The sequence below is a fragment of the Micropterus salmoides genome, unplaced genomic scaffold (genome assembly GCF_014851395.1).
Source record: "Micropterus salmoides isolate LMB-PRFRI ecotype aquatic unplaced genomic scaffold, ASM1485139v1 Ms_hic_scaffold_17, whole genome shotgun sequence".
In the NCBI taxonomy this organism is placed as follows: domain Eukaryota; kingdom Metazoa; phylum Chordata; class Actinopteri; order Centrarchiformes; family Centrarchidae; genus Micropterus; species Micropterus salmoides.
The window spans coordinates 15,481,670-15,505,221 of record NW_024040817.1 but is presented as its reverse complement, the minus strand read 5'-3'; the positions used below and the strand labels follow the sequence as shown (position 1 = coordinate 15,505,221).

The window sequence follows — 23,552 nt, the reverse complement described above, 5'->3', positions numbered from 1 at the left end:
CAACCCCCACCTGTGGACGCCGTGCCCTCATACCACCCTCCTGGAGTCTGTTTCTGACCGTTTGAGCAGACACATGCACATTTGTGGCCTGCTGGACGTCATTTTGCAGGGCTCTGGCAGTGCTCCTCCTGCTCCTCCTTGCACAAAGGCGGAGGTAGCGGTCCTGCTGCTGGGTTGTTGCCCTCCTACGGCCTCCTCCACGTCTCCTGATGTATTGGCCTGTCTGCTGGTAGCGCCTCCATGCTCTGGACACTACGCTGACAGACACAGCCAACCTTCTTGCCATAGCTCGCATTGATGTGCCATCCTGGATGAGCTGCACTACCTGAGCCACTTGTGTGGGTTGTAGACTCCGTCTCATGCTACCACTAGAGTGAAAGCACCGCCAGCATTCAAAAGTGACCAAAACATCAGCCAGGAAGCATAGGAACTGAGAAGTGGTCTGTGGTCACCACCTGCAGAACCACTCCTTTATTGGGGGTGTCTTGCCTATAATTTCCACCTGTTGTCTATTCCATTTGCACAACAGCATGTGAAATTGATTGTTATTATTGTCATTGTTGCTTCCTAAGTGGACAGTTTGATTTCACAGGAGTGTGATTGACTTGGAGTTACATTGTGTTGTTTAAGTGTTCCCTTTATTTTTTTGAGCAGTGTACATTGACTGTTTTTATCAATATTTCAATGTTTTGGAAGCTTTATGTTATTTGGAATGTGATTGTATGGATAGAAATAATGTTTTGAAGATAACTACCAATAAAAGTGAACATATAAACAGTATATATGGCCAAAACATGGACATTCGCCTGGTATATTTTTGAAAGATTCTGTAATAACTGTTGTATATCAGTTTCTTTTCATCAAATTTACAGTTACAGTTGTATTCCAGGTGTATTAGAAGATATTCAGGCACATTATAATCTACCTTAGGATATAAATAAAGCTTTTTTTACCAGGCAAGGATGAAAATATCATATTTTTTCTGTATTTCATTATCCATGTAGTCTGTAATGGTAAAACAAATATGTTAATCTACAATGGATTTATATTCCTTAGCTTCTGACCTTTCAAAGGAGACCAGAACTATGCATCTAGGCCTAATGGTTGAGGAGATATTACTGATTTATTTTGGGTATGTTATTTTAGGCGTTTTTCCTGGAAATAGGTGCCAGGTACCATTTAAATCATTACAAAAGACAATAACCTCTGTCACTTTAGTATTTATAGTTGACATCTAGGTCAGTGAACTTCTGGGAAAGTTCTTTGAGAAAGTTAGTTTTCTTAAATTGTCATAGGTAAAATGAAAAAAAGTTGTCAAGTTGAAGATTTACCTTGAATTGACTGAAGGGGCCTAGCAGCCGGAGATGTCCACATACTTTTAGCGGTAGTGTACATGTGATTGCTAATACTAAAAGAACATTGACATAATACTTCCCATTATCCACCAAGGATGCTGTCAGAGACAATGCTGTATTTCCATCTTTAACTTCATCATTGAGTTCATAAAATATCTTCTAAATTTCTTCTCTAAGACAGGGATTGTCTCAAAATAACAAGTCCAACATGTTTAACGTGAGAAGATTTGGATTGGATGAATTTGGAGTTGTAATTATGAAGCAGGTTTTAGTGAATCCTTAAAGCTTGTAAGGTTTCTTAGCAAACAGCTTTACAACTTTTTTGGCTTATTTTATTGAGAAGGTTAAAGGTATAAAAGCCTCTATAACACTCCCGACTTCATGTCCATACTCTCCTCATGCCTCCCCTTCATTTTGAGTGAATATACCACTATTTCCTAGAACAATAGGCTTGATATTGTATCACACCCCCCCATGAGTCTCTGTCCTTTTTGTTTGGTTTGTTCCCAGACTACCTCAAACAAGCCTGAATTCAGCTACTTTTACAGAAATCTGGCTTTGATCCAACACTACCTTATAATAACAGATCAATCTCTAAATTACCCTTTGTCTCAAAATCGTTGAAGGGCTGTTACTACTGGAAAAAGTAGAAGATAATAACATACTCAACATTTTTTTCGCAGTTTTCGCAAACGGCACAGTACTGAAAGTGCTCTACTGGAAGTCAATATCGTGTCCCAGTGAACAAACAAAGGAGGAGTTACAACAAAGAGTTGTCTTTGTGATATTTTTTAAAAAGCAGATCATTAACAGAGCAAGTTAATTCAGCTGAAGGACAGAGCTATGAACACAGTGGTGTCCTCAGAGAGCCTGACCAAGAGAAAAGATACTCTGACAGGGAGTCTGGGGAAGAAGGTCAGATGTGGGAAATACTCCTCTCAGCCAGGAGTGAAACTGACTTCTCACCAGAATGGAATCCATTGGTTATAACAATATTACAGCAGACTATGGCCCTCACAGCCAGTTACTTCCACGTATCCCTACACCTCAAGTTTCATCAACCAGTTCACAGCTCCATACCACGTTCTGTATGTAACTCAGCAGCCTAATTCATATGGATGTGAAGCAGTTGTAGCACAAGCCAGCAACCATTGAATTCCAAGGACACATGCAAGTCAAAGCTTTGAGTTTCGGTCAGCTACCATTTTCCACAGGACTAATCGGAAGTCTCTACGTGTATACCATGCACCAGGAGATCTGCCACAACCCCAAATTAGGCCCATGTGCATACTGTAAGTCGACCTCCCACTACCTAACAAACTGTAAAAGCTTAAAGGACTTAAGTACAGATAAAGTGGTAAAATGGTTGAGGGAACAAAACAGATGTTAGAATGAAGATGAGAAGATGTGGTAGAACTCATAAAGCAGTAGATGGCACTATGAAAAAACATTGCCCCAAATGTAATGGCCAGCACCTAGGCATATCATGATGTAAATATAACTAAAACAGTGAGTGTTGTATATGAACCCACTAAATATGTCACCCAAAGTGCTACATAAAGTAGTCAATTAAGACTTAGGAACAAGAATAAGACAGCTGATACTTATGCCGTCTTAGACATACAGAATATCTTGGTTTGGAAGAAGTGCCAGAAAAACGGGGGTTACGTACTGTAACCCAGATTCTATGAGTATAGGCGAAGCCCTCTAAGGCTATCGCTATTGGGTTTACCCCTTCCGTGCGCCTGCGTGGCACTGAGAATTTTAGTCTACGCCCACCCACAGTGTGGGCCTCTCCTACGTCTGTACCTTGTATATATAATGGTGAGACCCAGCCTTCGGCTCCCAAATGCCTTTTCTTCAGCACTGACAACCAAGGTCCAGTGAGGCCCACAACTTAGAGGGCTGCGCCTATACTCTTAGAATACGGGTTACAGTATGTAACCCCCGTTCTATTTCGTATAGGCTTCGCACTCTAAGGCTATCGCTATTGGGTTAGAGGCGAAGCAGGATGAGTCAACGCCTCACTGGCCCATACAGTACCACCAAGCACAACTCACCTGCCCAGACCCATAATGAGCCACCCAGTCACCCGCTGACCGCGGCAGTGGTGTCGGCGTGCGCGCGAGCACCAATGGCACGGCATGGGAGGCCTAGGGCTGACCCATGCGTAAGACGGGAAACCGAGAGGGGGGCCCCACAGCTGTACAGACGCAGGCAGGGTCACGACAGCAACCACGTCAGCTGCGCCCAAGGTAGGGCCACGTAAGCAGCGGCCGCCCCCCCAACACACCGTCCGGTGGGAGAGGGCACACCGCACACTCACAAGGAGGATCACTCAGCCAAAACACTCAGTGAGTCAGAGAGAGACGGGAGACATCCTGCAGGTAGAAATGGACGAAAGAGCACGAGAGGGTGATGACCCGCAACCGAAAGGAGCTCGTAATGTTTTTAGGCATGAATGTCGGGTTAGGGCGCAGGATAGCTGAGCAGCCGTCGCCCTGAATCCGGAGGCACGACGGAGCCACAGAGAGGGCAGCCAGATCGCTGACCCTCTTGGCTGAGGTCAGAGCCAGGAGCAAGGCAACCTTAGCCGAAAGGAACCTCAGGTCCACCGGCTCAAACGGGGGGGTTAGCGCGCCTAAAAACAGTAGCAAATCCCACTTTGGGGCAGTGTCCCTGAAGCCCTCGTGACAGGACGAAACGGCTGCAGTGTAGGTTTTAATCGTACTGAATGCCAGCCCCCTGATCCGAGAACCCCTCCACCTTAGTGATGGGAGCGTAGGTGGAGACCGGGGCACGGAGAATCTTCGGGTCCATGGCAGCACCCTCTTGGTACCGCTTAATGGGGGGGAAGCACGGCCAGACCGGATCTCGCTTAACCGGCTGGCTAAGGGCGAGAACACCAGCCATTTCATCCGGTGGGGCGAACTCCTGGGCCTGGGGAACGAGCAGGTGGCAGCGGGCGGAGGCATACATAGGCAGGAGCCCCCTCGAGGCTGGGATTGCCCTCATGAAGGCCAGATTCCTGGTCGATGTTCTCTGAAGGCTGGAACGGGAAAAGAGGAGAGCGACTGGGGGACCTGTGGGGGGAGAGGGTGGAGGAGTCCTACTCCTGCTCTTACGGCAACAGCATCCCCATCACTTTGTCCAGCGAGTGTGTGGGCTGCCACACTTCCTCGTCGAGGACAGTGAAGTTATCCGCCGGGCGTTGACGCTCCTTGGAGAAGAGGAGAGCGCAGTACAGGCAGCGTGACTCGGAGGTGAGTGCCCGCCCGGCGAGACAAGCCTCACAACAGGGATGGAGATCCCCCGGCAGGATGAAGCCCGTCTTGCAGACCTCGCACAGCCGGACGGAAGTGGCATCGCCTCGTCCCACTCTAGCCAGCAGGTAGGAAGACATTGTTCTTCTCGCTGCGGCAGATTACTCTTTTTCTTCTCTTTTGTCTTCTATGCTCTTTAGACTTCAAGCTCAGTGCTGAAGAAAATAGGGAGCCGAAGGCTGGGTCTCACCGATGTATACATACAAGGTGCGGACGTAGGAGAGGCCCTAGGCTTAGACGAAAAATTCTCAGTGCTGCGCAGGCGCGCGGAAGGGATAAACTCAATAGTGATAGCCTTAGAGGGCGACGCATATACGAAATAAAACTTGAGCTGCACATTGTGAGACTGCAAACAGAGACACAAGAAGGAAGAATCATAAATCTGACACTCTCTGCTGCCTCATTCCCTGCGAGGACATTTTCAATTGACATCACTTTCACTTCTGACATTATTATATTTGCTGAGCAGAGTTACGGTATTGATAAACTTAAACAACGTTATCCACATTTACATGGTCTCTCCTCATTGGATAAGACAATCAATTCGACAATCAAACTCCTTTTGATAAAATCAGCGACGTCCGTAGTAGTTCCTGCCAAAGGTGCGGGTCAATAATCCAAAATCTCTGGGACATTTTTAGAACAGAAGACCATTGGAGCAAAGATGCAGATGAATCCAGAGATAGAATGATGATAGAAGTTTGACTCTAAATAAAGATAATTTAAAAATAACTTTTTTATTTTTCAGATTTATCTACTCTGTCTTCTTCAAATGGTGAGAACTAAACATTGTTTTTGAGTCTTATACTGGTTTTGTCTTATACCAAGGCTACTGCTTCTGATCATATTCAGAATGAAGCGTTTACATGGAACATGAGAAACCTGGTTATTCATATGTCTGTTTAGATGATCAAAACAGTGTCCTGAATTTGGATACGGTGTTTATATAGCACAGTATCCCGGTTTCCAATTAGAAGCCAAATAGCCCATATGGCTATAACGAATCAATCTTGAAGTCTGATTTTATAGCCTATGCGGATGTGTGTTGTGGAGGACTTCTATGGCCTGTACAGGTGACCAAGGTTTTCACAGACAGGTATAGGACAGCATCAGCCACGTCTCGGCCAATCACAATGCGGGCCCAGTGACGATGCAGTGGTTTTAAACTGATAACAGCTGTGAGCTGAGCTCTATACAGCTCAATGTGTCTGTAGAAATACATTGGGACTGTATCAGACTCTATGTGTATATTTTGTGTCTTTTCCCTTTTAAATTAATCAATTCTTAGTATATAAAAGTAGATTTTAAGGAAACTGTTGAGATGTTTTTCTCCGCGCTGCTGATTCTTGCCAGTTGCGGTTTGTTCGGTTCTGTTTCGGGTTCTCCCGCTGTGGAGGAAGCGTACGGGGCTGTGGTCAGCGTCGTGTCTCCGGGACAGCAGCATCTGACCGAGGAGTCACTTCGCTCCCTCTTTAATACACTGGAGAAACGTGTGCAGTGCGGTGAAGTGTCGTGTGAAAAGGTAAGTTTTATTAGGTCTCCGCAGCCAGTTTCAGTGCCGGGTGGCGAGCTGCAGGCGCTGCGGAGAGAGAGGTCGAGGTCCAAAAGTTATTAACCAGCTCTTCATGTATGGTCACATCGGTAAACTGGATGTCTTAAATGTTAAAGGCCTAATTACAAAACAAAAAGATCACAAGGTTAGGCTAGACATTATCATTTCATTATTTACTGACGTACAATTAATAGACTATAGGTCTAGTAACAATAATCTTTATTTATAGAACACTTTTTAAAATCCATGTAGGGCAGAAAAATTAAACACACAAATCATAAAAACCATCAGGTTTTAAACGAAAAAACAGACAAACAAGATAAACATTTTTTAAAGGAATTAAAATAGGGTTAAAAGAAAATTAAAGTCAAGTAAAATCAGGAAACGGTGAATAATCTCCAACATGCTAATTTTGTCAGTCTGGATTCCAACCAGAGTCTAAATTGTATTTATTTAATTACAAATACCATAGAAGCTATCTAATTTTTCTTTTGTTATAATTAGCCTCCTGAGTTGTTTTTGATATTTTGTGTGCAGTGCGCACCTTTCACAATGAAGGATTTTTCTGTTTCTGAAATATTTAGGCCTAGTGGACTTTAATCTTGTGAAGTCCAGTTGAATTTAATCACCAGGTGTGACCAGAGTAGGCTATAACACAGACTCAGTCATAAATCTGGAAAGCCAAGAAAATAACTAGTGACTGCATCATGTAATAGGCTTCTTTTTTAGTAAGTATTCTCACAACATTATTATTTTTATTATTAGGTTTGTTAGTTAACTCATACTGTCTTAATTCCATTTATTCTGGACAAGTAATTTGCACATTGCAACTTTTTTCCATTTTAATAATCTATAAATTATTTGCATTATTTGATTGCTAAGTCAATGGAGGCAGTGCTTGAAGTGGGCCAGAACGTAGGCACCTTCACATTTTACTCTTTGGCGTACTGGGACATTTTCTTGCAATGGGACATCTCACAAGTTGCTGGTGTTCTGTCGATTTATGATATCTATGGATATGTGCTAAATGGTTCTGCGCATGCACATGACCAACAAGCGTGGTCTGTTTCCATGCCCATAAATCTGTGCAACATTGCTGCAACATGCCGTCGAGGCAGTGGTTGATCGTCAGGAAAATATAATCATAATCAATAATTAGAAACTAATATCAAATTATATTATATTATACATTAGATAAACCATCATCATTGAGTATAAATAGGCTATATTTCAAATATAATAATAAAATGAATGATCTCTTTGCTTTTACTTGTTTTTGGCAGTAAAAGTTAAAAATCCCTATTGACCAAAAAGAAACCTCCATATTGACCGACCACCCCTCTGTATCTGCATGAAATGGTTTGGTCCTGCGCACACATCAGTGACGGTGTTTAGTTGCAGTCAGGAGATGCGCCAGAAATACCGTGATCACAATGTTGCATAGTAAACCAAAATCTGGTTTTCAAAAAAGGAAAGAGAGAAAAAAGAGAAAGACAAAGGACTTTATGTCAATCTGTATCTCAGTTTTTCCCCAAGAAAGGTGGGTAGCCTTTAGTCTGTGAGTGGTTTTAACCTGTTGGCTCAATGTCCACAGTGAAATAAGCAACAGACTAGTGTTAGCCTACATTTCATCAACTTTAATCAGTGCAGGAAAACGTTTAGCAAGATGTTCATATTAAATCACTGTCCCTGCCCCTTTTAGTAGACTAACAACAGATGAGTCAGCAGTACCCCAGTCTCCCCGTAACTGTAGCCTCCCTGTCCCAGTGAAGAAGCTGAGCAACACTGTGTGAATGACATGCCAGTTAGCATCATGCCAGGGAGTCTGTGGGGATTTCTCTGTCTCTCTAGCTCTTTTTACCATAAAAAAAAGACAATGATATATTTCTGAATGACAGAAATTCAAACACAAAGTATTTTCTCACATTATGATCATTATGAAATAAATAAAATAAAATAAAAACTTCCTATCTGTACTGGATGCTGGACAGCAGTTTACCTCAGCCTGCATGTAAGTTACAGACTATATTAAAATAATCCAGTTTGATACGTTCATTTAGATTGAATTATGGCCATTAATGACATCTATAGATACATACTTTATTATTCCCATCATGAAGGGCAATTTATTTGAGACGCAAATAGTGAACTGCATCCTGTATTGCATGTACAAATCACCAGCAGTAAATAAATATTGTACTAGTAATAATATTGAACTACAAGAAGCCAGACACTTGCAAGCCTTTAATTAGAGTTATGTACAGTTTTTGATGGGACAGTTAAGTCCTAGAGAAGTGGTGACAACAGCTGCGCAGAGGGGGTCCAATTAGATTTTTTTGTCATGGGCGCCCCTGAATATAATCATTAGCAGTCTTATCAGAAACGCTACCTCCGATATCTTAAATAAAGATGGCATAATATAGTAGCCTATTTCAACATGCTCCCCATCTCCTTACAGTACACATGGAGTGAGTAGTGGTGCAATATGAAATTATTCTGTAATGGGAGCATTCTTTGATAGGGGATATTAGTCTATTTGAATACGCTACCCCTGAAATTATATTATAATAATAATAATAATATAATTTTTTTTTTTAAACAGAAGATGTCGTAATACTGTGAGAGTTATAACTTTATAAGATTGGAAATGGGAACACATAAGGTAGCATTTTTCGATAAGGCAGAGCGACTCCATAGACTCTGCTATCAATTTGCTCTACGGTAGCATTTTTCGACAAGGCAGCATATATCGTCAGAACACCGGTACTCTCCTCTGCCCTCTCCATATCTTCTCTGGGCGCTACGTGGCGCTCACCTGTTCCCGTTCTCGCCTGCCTGATTAACTCTGTCGGTGGAGAGAGACGAGTGAGAAGAGAAGCTCGGGTGCCTTTCAAACAGCCGTGTGCTGAATGTAGCTCGTCAATGTCACTTGTCGTGAACCGACCAATCACAGCCTGGATGGGGCGGGACATTTAAAAATACTGAACGGACGCTGGGGACAAATCAGAGTCAGAATGTCTCCATCACTTTTTGAAAGCTTTTGTTACAAATGTTCTGAAAAACAGCTTGCAGTGAGAAATGTTAAATAACAAATGAAACAATGCACAATAAGAAAGCATGCAATGCAACTCAAATAAAGAAGAAACAAATGCATTGTCTAAAAGCTGGTTACTGTATTATATTCCATTATAATTTTATATTTTGAATTGTCACCTGCCTCCTTCATTTTGTTTCCCTTCATATAAATAAAGACATTTCCACCATAAATTGGTGCAGAAAATGTCTCCAGAATGCAGGAAATTAAGTGTTTGATGCTTCTTCTGGGGGAGGACCGCCAGAACACCCCACTGATGTATTTCAGCATTGAATATTTATTCAAAATACTGTTAAAATATCTTCTCATCTTGTTCTCGTGATCTAAATATGCTGCCACACCCCTAATCTGAGCCCTTATGTCTTCACCACTTTACAACACAAAGTGATGCAATTAGCAAACATTTGAAATGTTGAACTCGTTGCTCTACAAGAATGTTTATTATTATGACAAGTTAATACTAAGAATTAACAAATCAGTGATTAACTACCATTTAGAGCATTTTTCTTGCACAATAATGTAATGAATGACAGGCAGGCAGACTATCCAAATAAAGTGTGACCTGTAAATACATATATTAATATTATACTAATGTTTTACTTTGTATTTAATGTTATAATATTTACAATTTTCACCTTGAGGTTGAGGATAGTGTGGGGCATTTAGCCTTTCTTAACATGACTAGAGGTGTTTGGTACTTTAACTCATTGAGGGCACTGTTAACAGGCAGTTTCAACAAAACCACATTATCAGTGTGAATGAGAGTCCCTGGTTAAGTTAGCTGTAATCTATATGAATGGACAAAAAGTATAGAGATGATAAGAAAAAACAGCTTTAGTTGATGCTTCATTTTGCTAATAAAGAACTGATATCAATGAAGCAGTGAAAGTGAAGCAAAAAAGGCCTGTAAATATAACTCCCCCATAGTTACAAGTATACAAGTGTTATAACAGATCATTTAAAATTGCAAGAAGATCAATAAAATAATAAACCTCATCTGAACCACAGTAAAAGTCTTTAAGTTCTTGCCAGATGTCAAGGAGTCCGTACAGTTTGACCTTATCAGTTCACAGCTTCGTTTCCTGTTGTGACAGTTTAATGGGTCAGTTCACTCAAATTACATCAAAGGTATTTTCTCATGTACCTCTTCTGGTGTGTAGTCATGCAGATAGTTTTGGTTTTATGTGCTCATATTTCTGAGATATCAGTCTTTCCTTTACCGCCATTCCAATACAGTGGACTAAATGAAATTTGCTCAAAGTTTTGAAAAAAGACATTTGTATCTTAAAGTTTAAGACAACCCACATCCTCACATCTCTGTCAAACTAACAGAACGGGTATATTTTTTAACCTTTCCTCCTGTCATAGTTTCTGAGTCAGGATCAATCGTTGTCAGCATTTTATGGTGCTCTTTATATTGTGGCCTACTTCCCTCCCCTTGTTATCAGAAGAAGTCATCTCTAATAAAAGGCAATAAAAGCAGCTTATTATACTATAGGTTGCTGTTAATGCAATGTGCATGTTCCTATTTCTAAATTAATCTAACCTTGTATTTGGTTGAATATAACCAAAAGGAAGTGATATGAACGTGTAGCAGTATCTGTTTTATAGAAGTGAATCAAGCTTATGAGGCTGTCGTTGCGTGAAAATGATTGTATTAATTATCTGTATGTATGCTTTCCTCTATGTGTGAATGCTTTGCATAGTGTGATCTGACAGATGCCGTTCACCAGCTGATCAGCTATCACTCCACCCATGGAGGGGATGAAACTGGAAAGGGTGGGAAAGATGTCACCATCAGCGTGTCTCAGTTCCCCGCTCTCGCTGCCGGATGTGTCCTGTACGTTGTCTCTCCCAGCCTGGCTTGCACCGCCACACGCCAGGGGAGATGGGGAGAGGAGACCGAACATTTCCTGCACAAAATCACACATGAACACGAGCACACAGACGCTGATGGATTAAAAGTGCTGCTTCAAGAGCTTCACGACCACTATGAGCCCTCAGACAGTGAGGTAAGCCTAAGACCACAACTGCAGTCTGGGTCATATGACTAGATAGCAAAGGAGAAAACAAAACAATAGTGCTTCAGAAAATCTTGTTGATTTTTTCCAACTTTGCATTTTTCCTGTCAATTACTAAAGGTTTACATTTCCACAACTTACTCAAGTTAAACTATTTGAGAAGAAAATGCCACTCTTTACGTAAATTGCTTGTCACACGTCTGTGATGACGTGCCACCGCCAAAATGGGCATGATAATTTGCTTTTTCAGTAACCAAGGAGACAGTTTATGATCCTCCTTGCTCCATGACAATATTAATTTATTACATAAATACACCAATCATGTTTTGCTTAGAGTGGTATTTTTCCTTCCTGGTATGTTTTACTGTGATCGTGGCAGTTTTTATCACTCAACATATCTTATCATACTTGGGTGATGCCAGCAGTAGATCTTCTGTACTCACAGCCTCATCACTGCAGCAATTGTCATGCCCTCTTCAAATCTTTGGTACTGCCATATTGTGAGGCACAAAAAGTAATGTCAGAAATCAAACCAAAGAAATGTAAATTAGCTCCAGCATTTCATTGCAGCAAGTATTTAAATGTCTCTGTCCTGCTGTCTGTAGTCCCGTATTTATTTATTTATTTTTTAAATAGTTGAAGCAAAATAAGGACAAGACTCCACATGTTCAAATGAGTGTTTCTGAAACCAGCATTAACAAGTTTGACAAATAACTTAACCAATATACTTAAGGCATTAACATACACAACTGCAGCACTTTCCCAAACCTATTATTATTATCACCTAAATATACCATAGTTATATTCAGTTATCTGGCAATCATTTCATTTAAAAACTAAAAGCCAGTCAATAAGAGCAATCAAACAATCCAGGATGCCAAGATATTCACTTTATAATCACATAAAGACAAAAAAGCATAAAATCCTCACAATTAGAAGTTTGAAAAGTGACTTAAATCTATTATCAAAATGGTTGAGTCAGTGATTAAAACTCTCTTTTTTTCACACCCATACCCTTTCTCTTTGTCCGTCCTCCCCCTTATCACCATGTCAACCAGAACTGTGTCACAGCCAGTGACATCATGACAGAGGTCAACACATCAACGCCACACCAGCGGCAGGAAGCAGGTGCAGTTTTGGCCCGCGTCCTGTATCACGCCTTGCAAGGTCACTGCTTCATTAGCCGGTCTCTGCCTGAGGAGAGCTTTTTCCTGGACTACATCGTGGACCGTGTGGGGTCAGAGAATTTCACCGTCGGGGGTAAAATGTCTTTCAGAAAACACAACAAATGCATGGACGCAGATACATGCAGAGACAGAGCTGCAGAGAGATTCATCACTCAGAAACTTCGACCCTGTAACCTTTAACCACTTTAAAAACTATAGTTATTTTGTCTGCAAATATTAAGTGTCAAGTGATTTTCTTTCGAGTAACTTAAGGAAAAGTTAGTCATGTTCTCAACACTTGCAACTGAAAAAAACATTGTTGTTTTGCTCAAGTGTAGGTTGTGTTTGTGTCCTGTAGATTTGGAGGCTTTCATGAGGAGTCTAAACCTTGGACCTGTCCCGGAGGCCCACGAACATGACCATCACGAAGAGGAACACGCTGATCATGATCATAGTGGTTTAAAACGGAGGAAAAGGAGCAGCCCTGAACTTCACGAGGGGCATGATAGAAACACCACCTGGGATGGGGTATACATACCAACACACAAAAAAAGAAATATATTTTTAAACCAGTATTTAGGCAGGTGTACAAGAGAAGTGATGAGGCAAAGTAACAAAAATAAGCTCCTGCACACTGTCGACACTTACACATACATTTATTGAATAGCTATATAAATGCCTGATTGGTCGCTTGACCAGAAGTATACAGGTGCTGGTCATATAATTAGAATATCATCAAAATTCTAAAAATTCAGTAATTCCATTCAAAAAGTGAAACTTGTATAATGTATACATTCATTCCATACAGACTGATATATTTCAAGTGTTCATTCCTTTTAATTTTGATAATTATAACTGACAACTAATGAAAACCCCCAAATCAGTATCTCAGAAAATTAGAATATTTTGAAAAGGGTCAATATTGAAGACACCTGGTGCCACACTCATCAGCCAATTAACTCAAAACACCTGCAAAGGCCTTTAAATGGTCTCTCAGTCTAGTTCTGTAGGCTACACAATCATGGGGAAGACTGCTGACTTGACAGCTGTCCAAAAGGAGGTCAAGACACAAAAGGTCATTGCTAAAGAGGCTGGCTGTTCACAGAGCTCTGTGTCCAAGCACATTCATAGAGAGGCGAAGGGAAGGAAAAGATGTGGTAGAAAAAAGTGTACAAGCAATAGGGATAACCGCACCCTGGAGAGGATTGTGAAACAAAACCCATTCCAAAATGTGGGGGAGATTCACAGAGTGGACTACAGCTGGAGTCAGTGCTTCAAGAACCACCACGCACAGATGTATGCAAGACATGAGTTTCAGCTGTCGCATTCCTTGTGTCAAGCCACTCTTGAACAAGACACAGCGTCAGAAGCGTCTCGCCTGGGCTAACGACAAAAAGGACTGGACTACTGCTGAGTGGTCCAAAGTTATGTTCTCTGATGAAAGTAAATTTTGCATTTCCTTTGGAAATCAAGGTCCCAGAGTCTGGAGGAAGAGAGGAGAGGCACAGAATCCACGTTGCTTGAAGTCCAGTGTAAAGTTTCCACAGTCAGTGATGGTTTGGGGTGCCATATCATCTGCTGGTGTTGGTCCACTGTGTTTTCTGAGGTCCAAGGTCAACGCAACCAGGAGGTTTTAGAGCACTTCATGCTTCCTGCTGCTGACCAACTTTATGGAGATGCAACAGGACTTGGCACCTGCACAAAGTGCCAAAGCTACCAGTACCTGGTTTAAGGACCATGGTATCCCTGTTCTTAATTGGCCAACAAACTCGCCTGACCTTAACCCTATAGAAAATGTATGGGGTATTGTGAAGAGGAAGATGCGATACGCCAGACCCAACAATGCAGAAGAGCTGAAGGCCACTATTAGAGCAACCTGGGCTCTCATAACACCTGAGCAGTGCCACAGACTGATCGACTCCATGCCACGCCGCATTGCTGCAGTAATTCAGGCGAAAGGAGCCCCAACTAAGTATTGAGTGCTGTACATGCTCATACTTTTCATGTTCATACTTTTCAGTTGGCCAACATTTCTAAAAATCCTTTATTTGTATTGGTCTTAAGTAATATTCTAATTTTTAGAGATACTGAATTTGGGATTTTCACTAGTTGTCAGTTTTAATCATCACAATTAAATTAAATAAACACTTGAAATATATAAGTCTGTGTGTAATGAATGAATGTGTAATGAATGAATATAACATCCAAGTTTCACTTTTTGAATGGAATTACTGAAATAAATCAACTTTTTGATGATATTCTAATTATATGACCAGCACCTGTAAATATAGACCAAATAGCATCAAGCTTTAAGTTATCTTAAATGTTATAATTAGTAGGTAACAAATGTGTTCTTTACAGTGATAAAACAGATATTTCACTTATACAAGGCAGAGATAGCATTTAAACCATTTTACTTACAGAATATGTTTAGGCAGTATCTCAGTATCTGCAGTTGTTCCAAGTTTCCTTTCGCCGCAGAATGAACACTGTACTTTAACAAAATTATCATAATTATAAGCAAATGTCCTTGTTTTCATTAATCTTTACAGAAAACATCTGTGCCTCACTTTTAACAGATAACCAATTTGTGCTTAAATGTTTCACTTTCCTTTCTCCCAGCTCTGTTTCTCGGCTGAAGAGCTGGTCCTGATCTATGGTCTGGCAGACAACAGCTCTAACTCCTCCGCCCTGGGTCGGTCTGACTTGGCTCTGCTCAGCCCTGCACTTGTCCAGCAGATCCTGAGTGGAGCCTGTACAGACGTCACCACTGAACCACTGAAACCAGATAGGCTCACTGTGACAGAGAGTAAGTGATTGTGATTTTGAAAGACTGACCTGTTGCTGAAGAAATTAAGAACAAATGACTCATGAGGTCTTGGTCACGTTTATCATGGCAGAACTTTCCATTCATTTTTCTTCATATGCGTTTTTGTGCTATATATTGTTGCAAAAGAGTAATAGCTAGCATGTAAAGCCAGCGTAATTATACCTAAATGTATATTTGATTACTTCATCTGGATATCTGGATGCACAGGTGTTTTTTGAACCTCCACCCCCATTTTCTCTTTTCTCTCTTTCTCTTCTAGGATACCTCTATGCAACCATTGCCAACGTGGTGATAACTCTGATTTCCATGTTTGGCATTGTGTTGCTCCTGTGTACTTCCTGTACCAGTATGTTCCAGATGTGTATCCAGCTCTGCATAGGCCTCGCTGTAGGTTCACTCACTGGAGATGCCTTGTTGCACCTGGTACCCACGGTGAGTGATTTTAACACTTTAACAAGCAATACTTTTGATACCATGGAACCGAAAGCCGCCTGGAGTTTAGTAAAATTGTAATGGCTTTCCTAAAAAGGTCATATTAGGCTCATTTTCAGGTTCATAATTTTATTTAGGGCCTGTAGTTGTACATGCGCAGTACCTAGGTAAGGACTACTAGCCAATCAAAAGCAGAGTAGGGCGGGTCCTGACAAGCAAGGTAGTGTGATCCAAAGCAAAGCTGATTCAGCCTGTACAGGCAGAACAACCCAAACCAGCTTCGCAACCTAGACTGGAGCAAGATGTTTCAGAGTGGTGAGTTATTAATTTGTGACAAATTTATCTTTCATACATAACGTTATAACTGTGCACTGTCTCTACATAACAGTAACAACTTTATGTCCGTTGACTGCCTGGAGGGTATCTAATGTTCGGTAGGGGCGTGGGGTGAGGGGAGGCAGCTGGTGGACGTCATGTAGCTGTGTGTTGAAGCTCAGTGTGTTTCTCCACCAGTGTTTTTGAGGGCATGTCGGACTAGATGCTAGCTGAGCATTATTTTCTGAGCATTACTAGGGGTGTGACGAGACACTTAACCCATGAGACAGGACTAGATCCGAGATTGGGTTCACAAGATTGAGATGAGAGGATATTTTACCACTACTTTTAGGAAATCTTTAATGCTGAATCATATTAAAAATTTTAGTATTAAACACTTTATTTCCAGCATTCTGGTGACTTTTTATGCACCAGTTTATTTTTTTTATTTATGTAAAGAGAAACACAAAATTCACATGACAGGTGACAATTCAAACTCTAAAGCCCAACTATAACAGAATCTAAGTTAGTGTAGCTCTCGGCTATTCTGTGCTGCTATCAGATATTTCTCCTGTAGATCAACTTTTTTCCTGTAATATCATCCCTGCTGGGTCATGATTTAATCTTCCTACCTCGTTGTGTTTTATTATGCCCTTCAGCCCATTTGAGTGACGCAGTTTGGCACTGCATGTTGCCTGTGAAACCAAAAGTAACTGAAACACTTCTGATCAGGCAGAAATCTCACAACAAATCCATACACACACGTTAACTTCAGCAACTCATAAAGTGCTTACAGTCCCAAACAGAGCAAGGTTGCGCCTCAGAATTTAGATGTTTATGTTGCAAAACTCTACCAGCTTCATTACCACTCTTCACAGCTGTCTGGACATAGAGCGTAAGCGGGTTCAGTTAATAAATATCAAGGTGTACGCCGATTTGGCATCGGCCAGGGCGGAGTTGATTAGCTCCGCGAGACTATGTTATCAGCTATTTATTTGTATTTCACTGCGTGAGAAAATTAATGTGTGGCTTGACAGCATGTGAAAAATGTCAATTGAGTGAGTCTCGCGAGACAGCTTTTTACCTGACGAGAAATCTCGTCACAATTAAATCTCGTGAGATCTTGTGACACAAGATCTCATCACACCCGTAATTATTACTCGTGTTACAAAGTGACACATATAGGTGAAGCAAGTAAAGACTGGACTACAATCAAGCAGTGTTTTCTGTGGGAGATGATTACTCCCTTTGTGGTGGATTTAGGCTTTTTACTTTGCAAACCTATTACATGCACAAAAAAGATATATAACACAATAAAGGAAAGGGAAAAGGCCAAATAATGCCTTAATGCCTTTATTACAAGTCCATTGTTCACTTAGCTTTTAGCTCTGGTTTGAGCACATTGCAGTTATACTGTATACTTCATAACCACTAGGCCACCAGGAGTTATCAGTTTTATCATGATGATTTACTTGCAGCATATACTCATTTTGAAGTGTCTTTGTGGCCTGTGTGTGTCCAGTTTCTAGGTTTACATGACGACACGGGCGGCCATAAGCATTCCCATGACAGTCACAATGTGGAAATCCCAGACTACATTTACAAGATGCTGGTGGTGATTGCCGGGATCTACTACTTTTACCTGATGGAAACGATCTTCTCTCTGATCACATTTAAAGACAATCATCACCACCATCAACATCATCATGGGGTAAGAGGAAAAAATACCAAACCCATACCGATGAACACATACAATTTGTAACATTTGAAATTATGGGAACCTATCACACTAGGTTCTGATCATTTAAAAAAATTGTGTTTGTCCTTAATTTGCACAACTAAATCTTGCAAAGAAAGGTTGGCTAAGAATTGTGCAAAACAGACACACAATGCAAAAAAAATCAACCCAGGAGAAAGAAAATTTTCCTTAAATCTGCTGTTTCGCATTCAAAATCTTACATCGTATTCTGTCTTTATCTCAATCTTGTTTTCTAAAATGTGCAGCAGTGTGTGCAGATTATGTCTGAATTAAAAATGATCTGTACTGCATCTAGGTGAATTTCACAATCTTTTACCTGCCCAATATGCTACACAGTACTGTATTTCATTAAGTTCTTCTTTTTCAAGATCTTTTTGTCTTTGTTTTCATTGCTTTTGTCTCACTGTTTAGGAAGAATCAGAGCCTCACCACTGTGACCACGGGAGGGTTTTAGAGATGTATCAACAGGAAAGGAAACAAAAAGACAAATCACAGTCAGCATCAAAAGCAGACCTGGTGAGAAACATACACACATTAACAGTGGGACGTTTAAGGTGGAATACTAATCACAACTGGAAATAAAAAGACCCTGTAGCATTTGCTGGAATCCACTAAATCTGTGAACAATGTAAATTGGTTATAAGTTGCCTGTGTGTCAGAAACCCTCAGCTACTTCAGCTAATAGTTTGTAAAAACTTGAAACTGTAAAGCTGTGTCCAAAGACACATTTTATGTCAATAACAGGACTTGTTAATGAATGGTTTGCGTGTGTACATTTCAGGTTGGTCATGACAGTGAGAATTCACTTTCAGTGCCGAAGGAGCGCAGCAGAGGCGAGTAAAGTTATCTCCAACACAAACATAGGCGTACTACCATCAAATTGTGGTAATCGTCGTGGCTGCTCCACCGCTAACTATTACTTTGCCTGCCTCTACAGAACAGCGTCTGGTGCCTTATATGATAACTATCGGTGACGGCATCCACAATTTTGCAGACGGCTTAGCGATGGGCGCAGCTTTCTCCCTGTCATGGAAGTCTGGTCTGGCCACATCACTAGCTGTACTCTGCCATGAACTACCACATGAACTGGGTAATAATAATAATAATAATGCACTTTAAATTTGAAGCAAATCTCAAAGTGGGTAAAGAACACACATAAGACACAAAAGTAGACATTGTCTGCTATCTTTCATTAAAGATTTCTTAACATCGTCTTGTTTTTCTCCAGGTGATTTTGCCATTTTGCTCCACTGTGGTATATCTGTCCGCAAGGCGTTGCTTTTAAACGTCAGCAGCGCCTTGACCTCGTTCATCGGCCTGTACATCGCTCTGTCTGTAGCCACTGATGTCGCAACCCAACAGTGGATAGCTGCCATTACTGCAGGACTCTTCCTGTATGTGGGACTGGCTGATATGGTGAGTTTGCGTGCTTACAGAACTGTGACATCAAAATATGATCAAGTATCAACTGATAAGATGTGCATGTTTAATCTCTAACTTCCATCTCTCCTCTTTCTCCTTCTAGCTGCCCACCATGGTCCACATCAGCAACAAGAGACCCTGGTTGATTTTTCTGGTGCAGAATGTCGGCCTTCTGACCGGGTGGGGTATTCTGTTGGTGCTGTCGCTTTTTGAAGAGAGAATCAGCTTTTAAAATATGGACAGTCACAAGATACAGTACCCTGGACTCATTTTGCTTTTGGTATAATCTATGACTGGGTGTTTTTTAGGGTGTGACTCGTAACTTGGGGGTGGTGATGGGGCATAGATAAGATGCTTGCCTTTGGTGTGGGAGACCTGGGTTCGATTCCCACTGTGAGACGTTCACCATTGTGTCCCTGAGCAAGACATTTAACCCCTAGTTGCTCCAGAGACGTGCGACCTCTGACATGTATAGCAATTGTAAGCGTGAGCTAAATGAATGTAAATGTAAATGAATAGATGTAAAATGTCCACGATTACAACCGACAGAGTGAGATGGCCCTTGTTCCGACTAAAAAAAGGGAAAATAAAATTGTCAGATGGGGAACTGATCCAGCCATGCAAGATACTGAAAGTGATTAATTAAGTGATTTCTGCGCAGATGTTATTTGACCATGTTCTGAAAGGTGTTCACTAATATTCGTGCAGTAAAATGCACCGTGGCCTCACTGTCAACTTTCCCGTATATTATTACATAACACAATCCACCACACCAACACCACAAACTACAACCAGGAAAATAATACTTCTCTGGCAGTCTCAACAAAAACAGAAAATAATTAGTTTTATAAAAGCTAGGAGTATTACTTCATATGTAATACATGTTACTTAATAGTAACATGAGAATCAATGTTGAACTGTTCAAGTCCACTGCTGTTTTTCTGGCAGTAAAAGTGTCACTTCAGATGTTTTTCTTTCCAGCACTGGAAAGAGTGTTTTGAATATGACACTAAATTCAGAACTCACACAAGTCATTTCTCCCTGAACTTCCTGGTGATTTACATGTATTACATGTAACATGGCTTTGTGCTTTTTTTTTTAATTCTTTTTATTAAAAGTTTCTGTTGATGAGCAAAACATTCACTAATATCTACATCTGATAAAGAAAAAGCCACACTGTATATAGTATTTGGTCCCACCACACACATTATATGTATAAAAATGTGCTAATTTGTGTTGGTACATACAGTATGGTGTACGGAAAATTTTGTATTGTACCTTGTTTGGAAAATTAACACTCTTTCAAAATCCATTATGCACTCATTTCTATTTTATAAGCAACAGGTGGATGAAGACTCAATATATGTTTCAATTTACATTCACATCAGTGAGCCTAAAACTGTCATGTGATGTGGTGTCTGGTGCATATCGATCAAGATTTTAATCTTACAATTTTCATGTAAAACTTTTACAAACACAAACACCTAATTTATGCACAGCTGGCAAATAAGTATTTTTTGACAATATAAAGAACCAGTATATTTGAGCATGAGGGTTCATTCTTGAACCTGATATAAGGTTTACTTATTTTTTTCAGAGATGTTGACCGTAATCGTAGTGTAAGAGTTTGACATAGTGTTGTAGTCAAGACTGCCAAAACTGAGACCAAGTCAAGACCAAGACCAGAGTTTATCGAGACGGAGACAAGACCAAGACTTTTAGGGGCTGAGACCAAGTCAAGACCAAGACCGAGGGAGACCAAAACCGAATCAAGACCAAGACCAGTTCCCTACATTCCATGACACACAGTAAAATGTGGAATGAAAATCAATATAAGCATCTTTATTCAACACTCCTTTTCCATGCCTACTATCGCGGGAAGGGTTGACAGTCGTTAACGGGAACAACACATTTTTAATTAGGGTTATTGGTTGCATTTGAAGCAATAAGTTTTACATCCAATCAAAGTTAGAATGTTAACAAATAAATCAGACAATGCAAAAGCAATTTACTGATATTCCCAAAGTTATGGTCTTGACTGGTCTTGAATTTAAATCCGGAGTCCTCAAAGAATGAGACAAGACCGAGTACAAATGCCACCAAAAATTGGTCTTAAGACCGGTCTCGAGACCAAGACCAGTCTCGAATACTACAACACTAGTTTGACAAATTCATGAAAAACATTTTGTGATTCTAAACTGATCATAGCTGAAAAGATATTCCCATTTGTGGCCACCTCTGCAGATTTATCTGGTCTAACCGAACCTTTCAGAATACAAAACATTCAAAACATAAATTCAGTTTTCTACAGAAGTGTTAGCCATCATATTAAAAAACCTGTCTGTTTGGGAAAGGAAACAGGGGCTTAAACTGACTTTTTAATGGCGGGCTTTACCCTTTTTTTTGCATTTGATCTCATATTGTGCATTAACGCCTGAAGACAGATCACAACTGTGGAATTTGTAATCTTGGTGTGAATGAAGCCAGAGGTGAAACTGGACTCTCTCTTTATCTCTCTTATCTAATCTCCTCGATTTACAAGTTATATGAACGTCTTTGTTAGGGACAGAGTCTACTGACAACTCATCGCAGAGGGAGACTTAATATGAACATCTACAGTGAATCAAGTCTGCTGTGTGTGTAGCTACAAGCATGACCAGTGTCTTCTCAGACAAAATGACCCATTTAATGACAACATCCAGGCTGTGAACTGATCCCTTTAAACACATGCTGTAAAAAAACAAATTGCAGATTACAGCATGTAGCTGCTGACAGAGGACAAGTGGATTACCCTTAAGACAGCATTCCAATAAAAGCAATCCGTCATTTTTATGTTTATTAAATTTCCTTCTACAGAACATTTTCAGAGTTTTTATGAGCCCCTGGAGTCATTTAACTTACTCTCCCCAATAAAACACTTGATAATTACCTCTAAAACTGGACCTTTGAGCTTCTCATGTACTGCATAATACAACTTTTACAGTAGGGTTGGTAGACACCGGCGGACTTTACAGACAGAAAATGAAGAAAGACAAGGGAAAGACAGAGAAACTTGTAACTCTGGATAGCAGGATTGGCAGTTTAAGAACTTCACAAAGAACGTTATCAGGCAGTCATATGATGCAGTGGCAGAAAGATAAAAGACTGAAATGAAAGAAGGAGTCCTCACTCTTTATGGATGAAACATAAAGGCAGACGTCTACTGCTACTATAAAGTCTGAAGTGTGACAGATTGTTATAGAGGCACGCGTGACTAGTAAATGACGTGCTGGCCAACAAGAGCCCTTTAACTTTTGAACTACACGGTGCTGTGCAGTACAGCTAACATTTCAAAGGTGGAGCAGCTGCATCATTTCAGTGAATGACTGTTATTAAGGTGAGATAATGTCAGTGTTACAACAGTTACTGTAAGTATTTAAATGGTCAGCTGAATAACAGTGTGTTAGCAGGGGAACAGGACAACAGCATATGACCTTGCTTGCATCCTCAGCTGTGGTTCGTGTTGACTGCTAAATGTTAGCATGCTAACAGCCCCACAGAGCTAACTCTTACTCTTGATTAAATGTTTTCTAGACATAATACAAGTAAACACAAATAATAACATATTAGCAAGTTATTAACAATTAACAAATAATAAACACAGTCAGAACATAATAAACTTTAATCTGGAAAGGTGTCCACTCTCTAATGAGCAATTACTACAAATCGTTCAAAAGTCATTCTCTCTCTTGAAATACAGGTCCCTGCATACTTCACCAACTTATTTAAATATTGTTAAAGCTTTGAATGTAATCTTCGCTATTCTTGCTCTGAGAGTAAATGTTATTTTGCTCTTACTGAATGTCACAAAGCTCTGAACATTATATCCTCAGTATAAACTTGAAGTAGTGATCACTTCATATCTGATTAGTTAGTTACTACCCCACAATGATCATGTGTGTGTGTCTTAAAGCAAAGTACACTTGAGAAGTCTTAAAAAATGCTCATTACTGCTAAAATAAATAAAAAAAATAAATATCAGTCACATTTAGGCCTATCAAGCACATGTGGAATACAGCACACTTGAGCAAGACAATACTGATGTGAACTGAAATGTGAGGTTTCAGTAAGAAAAGTAACAAATGTAAATAAAAGGAATGATGCCCGATTTTTAATGTGCTGCTCCAGTTGCAGGGTCGTGGTATTGTGCATGCTGGCTTATCACACTGTCATGCCTTACTAGGACAGGGGAGCCATCATTGTTGTTATCAGTAACACTTGTGTTTTCTATGACAAGTCAAAAA

The 23,552-nt window shown here is 40.5% G+C and overlaps 1 protein-coding gene across 1 annotated transcript; it reads left to right on the top strand.

The window, feature by feature from the left end:
• Window positions 1-5,865: 5,865 nt before the first annotated feature.
• Window positions 5,866-20,581, top strand: slc39a4 (solute carrier family 39 member 4). Its single transcript, XM_038725031.1, has 12 exons — window positions 5,866-6,200; window positions 11,031-11,336; window positions 12,404-12,605; window positions 12,870-13,039; window positions 15,134-15,320; window positions 15,601-15,773; window positions 17,611-17,799; window positions 18,259-18,363; window positions 18,629-18,680; window positions 18,785-18,937; window positions 19,076-19,263; window positions 19,373-20,581. Exons 1-12 carry the CDS (start codon window positions 6,000-6,002, stop codon window positions 19,499-19,501), a joined length of 2,055 nt encoding a protein of 684 aa, XP_038580959.1. The 5' UTR covers window positions 5,866-5,999; the 3' UTR covers window positions 19,502-20,581.
• The last annotated feature ends 2,971 nt before the right edge of the window (window positions 20,582-23,552 follow it).